The following is an 11,288-nucleotide window of genomic DNA, read 5'->3' as shown; positions in this document are numbered from 1 at the left end:
CAGAGCCAATAATTTGTAGAACTGCCTAGGGGACCTGATTACAGTCCTCTCCTGTTAGCGTAAAAATTAACGTGCGTGAGTAATGTCTCTGTTTTTATGAATTCTATCAACACATTTGAAATTTAGCAGCAAGTTAACAGTAATCAGATATAAAATCTCCTATTTTTCTACATTTAAAATAAGTTGTTTGAAACCACCCACAGCAACCTGAAATCACAAGAACACACAGGAATGCCTGAAGCCCTCTGGCAAGTTTATTAGTCATTTTCTAAGTCTCATAGTGCAAAGTGCACAGAACTACTGGGAACCTCCATTACCATATTGGGCCTCATGTTTCCCCCTATAAATAACTGTGCCTAAATATAAGAATCTGAAGTCAAACCGAGCAAGTGTGCCCACGGCCTTGCACGGAGGGCGTCCCCCACCCCCCAGCAACGTTGGCATTCACCAAGCTGACGCCGGCTGCAGCCACCGTCTGGCCTGCTGCTGGCTGTTCCTTTAACACCGCGCGCAGCAGTTCCCGCTGCTCCGGAGAGAACCAGCTTGGATTTTAAGTGGGCACATACACGCGCGTGGCAGGACTCCGCGGAGCTCCGAGGCTACAAGCTCAGGAGAGCGCTGTCCTGGTTCCCTCCTACCCCTCGTGGTGGCACTAGAGAGGGCGGTTTCTGTTCTGTTTCTGCACCGTTCAGCAGCGGAGGGAGCCTTACAGTTTCTTTTTGGTTTTAGCCACCAGGGCAGTGGATTTAGCGGTGACTTTGGTTGTGGTCCCTTGGCCTGAAGTCACAGGGCTTTTCTCCAGTTCAGCCTTGGGATCCGCGGGGAGGAGCTTGCCAGACGTGGAAGTTGAACAGCACGTGTCCGCGCTGTCTGTATTTGCCTTCTTACTGGTTGAAGGAGACTCCTTTGCAGAAGCAGTGGGCTAAAAAGAAAACAAGAGGCCTGCATTACTTCGCAGACACAAAGCAATCACAGCAATCAAAGCTAGGCACTGCAGCGCTGCCCAGGACTCTGCAGGCGTCGTGCGGCGCCCTCTACCTCCAGCTGTAACCCAGTCACACTGGAAGATTATCAGGTGCCAGCAGCAGCTCCCTTAGCACCTTCAGGCAAACTGCCTTGTTTAGCTCTCGGTGTGGAGCAAACTGCACAGGCTCAGTTTCAATAGCTCCACCAGGCAAAGGCAGAGCCAATGACGTCTGCTGCAGGAAGCCCACATGGACACACTGTGGGACAGCTCACTCCACTTCCCAGGGTTCAGGAAGCCCCGGCATTTGTGTGGACACCTTCGCTAGCACATCCTGATGCTTCTAACCTGCGTAGAAAGTTGCTGCGCCTGGGCCACTCTCTCATTCTCACCATGACTCCCGCATGAACTCCAGGACCACCTCCTACCCAGTCACACCACTGAGAGGGTGGCCATGAAAGTATCTTGTGAGCTCCATCAGTGTTGTGGCATAGAGGCGTGAGCCGGCGCCAGCAATGCCGGCATCCCAGACCTACCTCCCACCCAGCTCCCTGATGATGACCTTAGAAAGCAGTGGAAGAGGGCCCAAGTGCTTGGGCCCCTGCACCCACGTGGGAGAGCCAGATGGAGGTCAGGCTCCCGTCTTTGGCCTGGCCCAGCCCCAGCCACTGCAGCTTTCTGAGGAGTGAACCAGCAGATGGATCATCTCTCTCTGTCTCTCCCTCACTATCTGCTTTTCAAATAAATAAAATAATTTTTTTAAAAAAAATAAAGTCTTGTGTGAGCTTTGATGCAGAGAATAAGCAGAAAGGGTTTTAGCAGGCAACTGTGAGTCCTCAGGTCACCTCACTCCACAGCAGAGGAGGAAGCGGTTTTGAATGGTGCTGTCACGCAGGAGGCAGAGTCCGTCCATGTTGAGCTCAGGCCCATTTGAAAAGCGGTCCCTTCAGTCAGTGAAGCTCACTACAGTGTTCCCAAGGAGCGCAGAACGCTTCTGGAGGCCTCCAAAGCAGGACAGGGCCGAGGCCGGGGGACAGAGAGCAAGCTCCTCCGCTGAAGGGCTGGGAAAGTGCCCAGAGATCAACGCTCTGGTGGCCGGAGGTCACACGACGCTGGGACAAACAATCAGCGAACAATGTTCAAAGAATGTGAAAAGATTACAGGTACTGCGAAAGAAGTGAGTCTGGTGTTTCTTTGGCCATTAGGGCTCTTGTGTTGCCATAACCAGGCTTCGTTACACACAGGTGCTTTGTTGCCCACTGAGTAAGCGACTTCCCAGGGCACATAGCAACGCTGGGTCCTTTACACTTTTTGGTACCTGTACTTCAGAAAAGAGAAAACTGACCTGAAGTTTGTTTATTGCACACAGCCCTTAAATGAGTACCTCTTCAGAACACCCCTCATGGCTGACTTTATAACAGTGTATGCTAATTTTTGAGTGGGTAAACTTAAAAAGCATTTTGTACTGTAAAAAACTAATCTGTATAAATTTTGAAAGTAAAAAGCTCCATTTTCTAGTTTTCTTCCCCAAGAAAATGCCTGTCGTTCCTCCATGTATTCTTTCAAGAAGTAAAAAATATTTAAAATTCTTTAATATTCATTAAAAGTGGCTTTATCCTGTCACTGAAAACTCCTTATGTTCAACAAAAGGGTGAGGACATAACACGATGGATGTTCTGGTGTCTGGCTGGGGGCAAGTGGCTGTGCTCCCTAAGACACGGAACCACTCTTGGAAATTTCAAGTCATAAAATCTAATTAACTCTACATACACATGCAGTTAAAAGGTGAAGCTAACAGAAGGCTTCTCTCTTGACATTTCTGCTTGAAGTTTGAGTAGCGATCCAAGTAGCTGAGAAAATGTTTTTTTAACATGTCTACGACAACTCGCAGGAAGGGAAAGGCACGTTTTAAAGAGCTTGGTGTTCAGATCTGGCTCAGTGGTCGCGTTCTTACTGTTCCACTTGTTGATGGTTTGCAGCCACTACACTCAGAAGTTGCAGCTGCCAGCAACAACTACTCAGAAACAGTCTCAATGGGAAGGATGGGCGATGTACATAATTTTTTCTTCTTTCCAGGGATTCTTCATGATCTGGTACTTTCTTTGTGGATACACTAAGTTGAGCTAATTCTCACAATATTCTAGCTAAGTGGAAGGAAAAAGGAAACTAAATCAAAATGTTTGGTTGCTTCAGTGTAGAAACATGATGCTTGTTTCACTCCACTGCAAGACGAGACAATGAAATTCTTGCGCCATACGCAGTATTTATTCGTAGTTTCAGTGATTCGGTTTCTTAATAGGTAGTACATCCCCTGATTTAATATTCACAATGTTCAAAATCCCCTCATTGCCCCCGAGCTAGCTCTGTAGTCATCAAAGGCAACCAAAACTGTCCCTTTATAGTGTTCTCTGCTGGAGAGATCTCATGCACCTTCAAGCAGACAGAATTGGTTGGGGTTCCTCTGTCATTTCCACTGGTTGCAAGTCAGAGGTCAGAACAGTGATAATGGCAATCTCACGTCGTTCAACCTAATACACAGATCTACATATTTCCTCCCCCTATTTTTATATAAATGGGAGTCCCCTGTAAATATGCTTTATGCCTTGATTTTTTTCAACTAATGATTGCCTTGAATACATTCCATGTTAATCCACAGAAAGGGTACTCATTCTTTTTTTTTTCTGACCGTGCAGTATTCTCTTGTTGAGAGGTATGACAGGTACCATAATTATTCAGCCAATCCCTTCACAATGGGTATCCAGCTTGTTTACAATCTTTTACTACCATTTGTACAAATAACGCTGCTGTGAATAGTCTTGTACTTGTGTCATTTTGCACATATGTAAGTATATCTACATTTTGGAAATAGAATTTTAGATCAGAAGGTATATGTATTTTTGAATTTTAAAAGATATATCCATATTACCTTCTGCTTCAATTATACCAATTAATATGCTTACCAGTAGCATTATAAGAGTATTTTTTCAATTTATAAACATTTTTTGAAAGGCAGAGAGAGAGGAGGGGCAGACAGAGAGCTCCCATCTGCTAGTTTACTCCTCAATTGTCCTCAATGGCCAGGGGCTGGGCTAAATTAAAACTGGGAGCTGGGAACTCAACCCAGCTCTGCCAAGTGAGTGGCAGGAACCCAATAACTTCAGCCATCACCTGCTGCCTCTCAAGGTGTGCATTAGCAGGAAGCTGGAATCAGGAGTAGAGCAGGGACTTGCACTCAGGCACTCTAATATGGGTTGTAGGGTCTTAACTGGCACTTTAAATGCCAGGTCAAATGCCCACACCTAAGTGACTGTTTTCCCATTTCTGACAATTTCATGTTTAATATATGTTAAAACTAATACAGTCAAGGCTGGCACTATGGCATAGTGGGTAAAGACACTGCCTACAGTGCCGGCATCCCAAATGGGCGCCAGTTCGAGTCCCGGCTACTCCACTTCTGATCCAGCTCTCTGCTATGGCCTGGGAAAGCAGTAGAAGATGGCCCAAGTCCTTGGGCCTCTGCACCCAAGTGAAAGGCCTGGAGGAAGCTCCTGGCCCCTGGCTTCAGATTGGCATAGCTTTGGCTGTTGCGACCATCTTGGGAGTGAAACAGCGGACGGAAGACCCCCCGCCTCTCTCTCTCTCTGCCTCTGCCTCTCTATAACTCTGCCTTTCAAATAAATAAATAAATCTTAAAAATATGAATATAGTCAAATATATTTTAATTGATCTCTAAAAATGACCTAAAATTCACTGCACTGAAACAAACTGTAATATTTGTTCCTTCACTCCCTGGTGACATCAATGAAAATTACCTTCAGGCAAAGTGTTGACTGCAAATGCTTAGATGCTTCTGTGTATGTGGGTATACCCTGTAAAACGCTGCATGTGTGCACACCTTGCCATTTGTAGTTGCACCAAGTTTAGAATGCCAGTGTTTAGGAGGCAGAACCCTAGCAGCTTTCTTTCTTTTCTTTTCTTTTTTTTTTTTTTTTTTTTTTTTGGCCAGGCAGAGTCAGACAGTAAGAGAGAGAGAGACAGAGAGAAAGGTCTTCCTTCCGTTGGTTCACTCCCCTAATGGCCGCTATGGCCGGCGATGCACCGATCTGAAGCCAGGAGCCAGGTGCTTCCTCCTGGTCTCCCATGCGGGTGCAGGGCCCAAGCACTTGGGCCATCCTCCACTGCCCTCCCGGCTCACAGCAGAGAGCTGGACTGGAAGAGGAGCAACTGGGACAGAGTCCGGCACTCCTACTGGGACTAGAACCTGGGGTGCCGGCGCCACAGGCGGAGGATTAGCCTAGTGAGCCACGGCGCTGGCCCCCTAGCAGATTTCTAAGGATTCTGAGACTCCTCTCTTGAACATCTCATCGAAACCATTCTCTGATAGTAAGAGAACTCGGATGCAGGCGACCACCACAGCACCCATCAGGGAGAGCTGGAGTTTTCTTCACAAAGAACCAAGCCTCTCATCTCCTTGGAATATAAATGGCCAAGGCAAACTCCAGCTTCCAGACTTTTTCTAAGACAGTGAAAAAAAAAATCTTAATTTTTCAGGGATTTCTTTTGTTAGTTATAGATTACCTAGGTTTGGGGTTTCTCCTTTTCTTCTCTCATAGCTGGTGGGATTCCTCAGGGATCTATGCTGTCACTGATGCGATTTTACAGTTTGGTAAATAAAGGACAGAAAAATGAAGAGTGAAATTGTCAAGGCTCTGAGATCTTCCAGGTCATGAAAGGCAAACAGAAGGTGAGAAGCTCCCGTAAGATTGGACAAGAGAGGAGGAAGATGAAAGAGGAATTTCAATATTTGGGCTAAAGGGTAAGATTCTAGAAGACCACCCCAAGGCTGCTGGTCATCCACCTGTCAGTCCCACACAGGGTCGAAAGATCCTTGTAGGTGACCTCTGATGACGCCGCTCAAAAGTGCCATTTCACGGTGGTCAGGAAAGCTGGCTGCCATCAGAAGACATTTGAGAAATCAAAGAAAAAATTTTTTCTACCTTTATACAAAATTGTGATGAATTCATACTTGAAACAATGCACCCACCCTGAGCAGATATTAAGGACCAGAGAGGATTTACAGACAGGTTAATAATATGAGAAAGGAATGGAGGTTTCCTTGTAAGAGAGCTCTTCAGTCTAGAAAGATAAAAAATAAGAGGATACAAATACACACACACACACTCAACAGAGTGAGCGGATTTCAGCACCACGGAGTAGATGGCAGCTCTGAGCACTGCTGTGAGCCAGGACGGTCACACCAGGGGCTGCCCCAGGCAGCACTCCAGTTGTTCACCTTTGACACATTCTTACCACCCACAGGCAAAAGGACAGAAAAGATGACCTTACAAGGCTCCCTCCAGTTGCACCTTTCTGTAATTCAGTGCCCTAGGCCTGATTTCTCCAGCTTGAACAGGGTGAGGGTGGAGAAGGGGGCTCCGCGTGTGCAAGGAAAGATATGTAACAAGAAAACTGGGCCAAATATACATATTTCATTATTCACTGGCATAACCTGAACCTGATGAACTTATCTGGTGCTAATGGATGCAAAACCTGGAAGCTCTAGGCACATCCCTGTGAGTTAACACCAGTGCATGATGACTGCAAACTGTTACCATTTCTCTGAATTTCGAGTAAAATACATGCTATTTAAGTAAAGTGGTTTATCACCATAGCAACCACTTCTAGAGTCACACATTCAAATTATAGACCTGCACAAGGTCCAAATGACAAAATTCTGATGTAAGTTTTCTGCTATAGTTTTGCTTGCAATGGTAACCTACCCTCTCTCACATTCCTATGGTTTTCAGAAGGAAGAATAGAAAGAAAACAAAAGGAAATAAGAGAAAGCAACTTACAAACATATAGATTTCTTTATATTGGTTACTCACAAAGATATGCAATCTTGGGAGTTAATGAAAATAAAATTTACGTTGCAAATTAGAGAAACATGTAAATATCCTTCTCTTCTTTGTAACTAAGGTAAAATTTACATACAGTAAGATACTCAGATCTTAAGTATACAGTCTGATTAGTTTTGACAAGCATAGATCTGCATAACCAAAACCACAATCCAGAAATAGAACAATTTCCACTCTACTTGTCTCATCTTGGGTCATGATTGTTCTGAATTTTTAAGACAAATTATTTTTAAGACAAAAAATGACTTTCCAAAACTTCATAAGTCAAAAATGGCATATCTGACTTCTTTGCTTAACACTTTTAATAGAAGTTTCTATTGAGATATTTGTAAATTCTCATGTTATTAAAACATAGGTTTTTGGGATCCATCATGTGTCAGTAACTCACTTTTTCCTGTCAAGCAATATTCCATGGCATGGATATACCACATTTGTTTACTCATTCCTATTTAGCGGACATTTGGATTATTTCAGTTTGGAGCTATTATACATAAAGTTGGTATGAACACATGCTACAATTATTTTTGTGAACTTTAAATCTTTTTGTGAATTTAGGATTCCTGGATAAATGGTAAGTCAATGTTTAGTTTGATAAATGACTGCCAAATTATATTTGCATTCTTGCTACCAGTGCAGGAGAATTCCAGTTGTTCCATATCCTTGCCAGTATTTGGACATACCAGTCTTTACTTCTGGCAATTCTAGAAAATACATCGTGACATTTTATTGTCGCCTGAATTGACATTTTCTTGATGACGAATGCTGTTGAGCAGCTTCTCATATGCTTATTGGCTACTTGTATATATTTTTTCTTAAAAATATTTATTTATTTGAAAGGCAGAGTTATAGAGAAACAGGGGGAAAGAAAAGAGAGAGAGCAATTGATCTTCCATCCACTGGTTCACTCCCCAAATGGCCACAATGGCTGGGGCTGGGACAAGCCAAAGCCAGGAGCCAGGAGCTTCATCCAGGTGTCCCACATGGGTACAGAGGCCCAAGCACTTGGATCTTCTGCTGCCTTCTGAGGAGTATTAGCAGGAATCTAGATCTGAAGTGGAGCAGCCAGTACTTGAGTCCATATGGGATGTGAGTGTTGCAGGTGGGGGCTTAACCTGCTGCACCACAATGTTGGCCTCCCTCCTTCCCTCCGTCTCTCTGTCACTCTGCCTTTCAAATAAACAAATATATATTTTTAAAGCTTAAAATATATTAACTACAGGTTGAATATTCTTTATCTGAAATGCTTGGGAGAATATGCTTTATCTGAAATGCTTGGGACCAGACGTTCTAAGATTTTGGGATTAGGTATGCTCAACCGTGTGTTTATTCCCTGATGGAAAAAGTTTGCCAGCTCCTGCTATAGATAATCACTGATCTTCAAATATACATGTAGGCCACATTGTTGAATAATGGCAGCCTAAAAGCAGAAAGAGCTTTACTTGCCACAGAATGCAGGTCGGCTGTTACAAACTAATAACAAAAAAGACAGAGTTGCAAAAAATGTTTCAAGTGACTGAAACAACTGTTCCCCAATTTGTTTTTCGGGTCTTCTTACCTGTTTTTCTTCCTCCTCATCTGAAGTGTCATTGACATCATGGACATTTCCTTTGAGTTCATAACTTTTTGATTTTTCTTGAATGGGCCAATTATTCTTCTCACGTGCTGTGTTTTCCTCATCACTTTCTGGGTTATTTTTCCATTCTTTCATCATTTCTAACACATTGAATGGTCTCCCTGAGGAAAGTGTGTTGCCCTAATAATAACAATAAATGGTTATAAATAGCTTAGGCAATTAAAAAATTCTTACATATTTTAGTAATTTAAGTCCCCAAATTCAGAAAAATTCACATGAAAAAATGACAGTGCTGAATACATAGCAAAACTGCTGATGCCCACTGGGGGCACAATGCTTGTGTCCTGACATGGCTCACGCCTCTGTGTGATGTCCGTCAGCCAAAGTTTCAAGGGGAAATATCCAGGCTGGAAAGAGCAAGGCTGTACGCCTGAGCACAGGACACGGCACAGGGCAAATCCCCAGAGCATGAAGACCCTCTGCGGTGCTGCTCCTGGAACAGTGACAGGGAGGCTGAAAGGGTGAAAGATGGCAATGGATTGGTCTGGAAAAGTTCAAGATGATTGAATTCCATTGATAAGTCCAGTGTTGTGTCTAAGAATATAGATGTTTGATTGGAAAGCCCTTAGCTATATGGAAGATTTAGACATGAAGTGGCTGTTACAATTGACTCAGGGTTCTCATCCCAGATATGAGTACAGCCTGCTGACACTGGCCACTTAATATGAACTATATTTTCACAAACACAACATCCCATTTAAAGCGACTCCAACTTGACTAGGTATGTCTTAAATATTTTTGCTCCTAACTCAGAAAAAACTGGACAAGAAATTTGGATCACATTTCAATTAAAATAAGAAGTCTGGGTATGGGCACTGCTATGGATGGACCTAAAACTATCTGGTATGTGAGTAGTGTTCAGTGCTGAGCAACAGTCCACAGAAAACCACGAGGTGGGGCATTTTATTTTATTTGTGAAGATTTATGTATGTATTTGAAAGGCAAAATTACAGAGAGAGAGAGAATCACCCACTGGTTTGCTCCCCAAATAGTTCAGTGACTAGGGGTGGGACAAGCCAAAGCCTGGAACGAGCCAGGAGCTACTTCCAAGTCTCCCACATGGTGGTAGTGGTTTAGGGACAAGTTCTATTTTCTGCTGCTTTCCCAGGCACATTAGCAGGGAGCTGGATTGGAAGTTGTGGGGAGCAACCCAGACTAGACTAAGTTACTGGAATTAAGACTTATTCTATACATCTGCTCTCCCACAATATGGCGCTGAGAAGGGAGAAACAGCTTCTACACAGCTGCCTCCAGTTCAACCAATAAACTGTAGGACCTACTCCTGATTGGAGGAGAGCAGCGTACTCGGCGTGTGGGTAGCAGAGTTGGGATTTGTGGAAGAGGACTATAAAGGAGGAGAGAGACAACATGCACCGGGAACATCTATCTGAAGGAACACCTGTGCAGCCCCCGAGAGAGCCGGCCGGCGGTGTGCCACTCCCCCGCAGAAGTGGGGAAAGTGGCTAGGGGGAACCGCCCTTCCACGGAAGTGGAAGGGACGGTAGCCAACCCGGGAAGAACCAGCAGCAAACCCGGGGAGGGCCGAGCAGACAAAAGAACAGCGCAGGGTCCTGTGTCATTCCTCCATGAAGACAGGGAGTGACATAATGGTGCCGTGACTCGGATATGAAGCCTAGGCAGGGTTTAGTGTCGTTCCTCCATGAAGAGGGGGAGCGACATAATGGTGCCGTGACTCGGATAGGAAACCTAGGCAGGGTTTAGTGTCGTTCCTCCACAAAGAGGGGGAGCGACATAATGGTGCCGTGACTCGGATAGGAAACCTAGGAGGGAAGAAACGGGAAGAAGTGGGAAAATACCAGAGAAAGAGACTAGCAAAGAGCCTAGGGAAAAGCCGGACAGAAAAGGTGCCAGAAGAAGCTATCGAAAGCCTAGGCATAGACTCAGATATGGACTATGGCGGGGAAGCTGGGAGAAATCTCTAAGGTTGAAAGCGAAAGTGAAAGCTAGAACAAACAGACTCGGATACGGACTGTGGGGAGAAGCCAGGAGAAATGAGAGGGGAATATTGTTGGAAGAAAAGTTAGGAAACATACCGGGTAGAGAAAAATATGTTAGGGAGGATGAAGCTGCGGGGGCAGGCCGAGGCGGAGACGTAAGCCAGCTTGGAATTCTTTAAGTCAGCCGGGGGAGCAAAAGGCGAAAAGTTAAACCAGAGGTGGAAACGTGGGCCAGGTTGGAATCCGTCAGATTAGCCCGGGGAGCAAAAGACAGGAAGCCAAACCATAAGGCGGAGACGCGTAAGCTAGGTTGAATTCGCCAGGTTAGCCCGGGGAACTTAGATTGAATACCGGTGGCGGAAACGTAAGCTACGCTGTGTGACTCGCGGAAGCCGCCGCGTGCAGAGAGAGCACGGGGCGTGAATAGATAGGGAACGTGGGGCTAGTGCGAGGCCGTGGTGCGGGCGTGAAGGGGCGCGGAGACCGGGAGTGCGCGCGCGAAGCCGGGAAGCCGCGCAGATGAGAGAAGCGCGGGCTAAGCGGCTCAGAGCCGGGAAGCCGCGGGGTGAGGCGCCGAGAAGCAGCCTCGGGGCGGGCGCCGGGAAGCCGCGGGGATAAGAGAAACAGAAGTTTAGAAGTAAAATGAGAGAAATAAAATGGGAGAGATAGGAATGCCCAGAGATAGAGAAATAGAGAAAAATAAGGCCTCCCCTCAACACAGTAATGAGAGAGCTTGGATTCGGTCTGCCTGATTAGTAAGACGATAAGCACCTGTGGGCGGCTGCAGGTCACCGAAGACAGGCACGTTATCAACA

The 11,288-nt window shown here is 45.4% G+C and overlaps 1 protein-coding gene across 17 annotated transcripts in view; it reads right to left on the bottom strand.

Annotated features, from left to right (window-relative positions):
* Positions 1 to 232: 232 nt before the first annotated feature.
* Positions 233 to 11,288, bottom strand: part of STK33 (serine/threonine kinase 33) — a 181,974-nt gene continuing 170,918 nt past the window's right edge. For all 17 annotated transcript variants that reach the window (XR_016231565.1, XM_089329213.1, XM_070073880.2 and 14 more), the window contains 2 exons: positions 8,438 to 8,635; positions 233 to 922 (listed from right to left, as the gene is read on the bottom strand). Coding sequence is in view for 16 of the 17 variants with exons in the window: in XM_089329213.1 (XP_089185339.1) it covers positions 707 to 922; positions 8,438 to 8,635 (414 nt within the window). In the remaining variant the exon portion in view is untranslated. The remainder of the gene's footprint in view (positions 923 to 8,437; positions 8,636 to 11,288) is intronic.

The sequence above is a fragment of the Oryctolagus cuniculus genome, chromosome 1, assembly GCF_051225735.1.
Source record: "Oryctolagus cuniculus isolate XC-2025 breed Fujian yellow rabbit chromosome 1, ASM5122573v1, whole genome shotgun sequence".
Taxonomy (NCBI): domain Eukaryota; kingdom Metazoa; phylum Chordata; class Mammalia; order Lagomorpha; family Leporidae; genus Oryctolagus; species Oryctolagus cuniculus.
The sequence above is the reverse complement of the archived record's forward strand: the minus strand, read 5'-3'. Positions and strand labels throughout refer to the sequence as shown.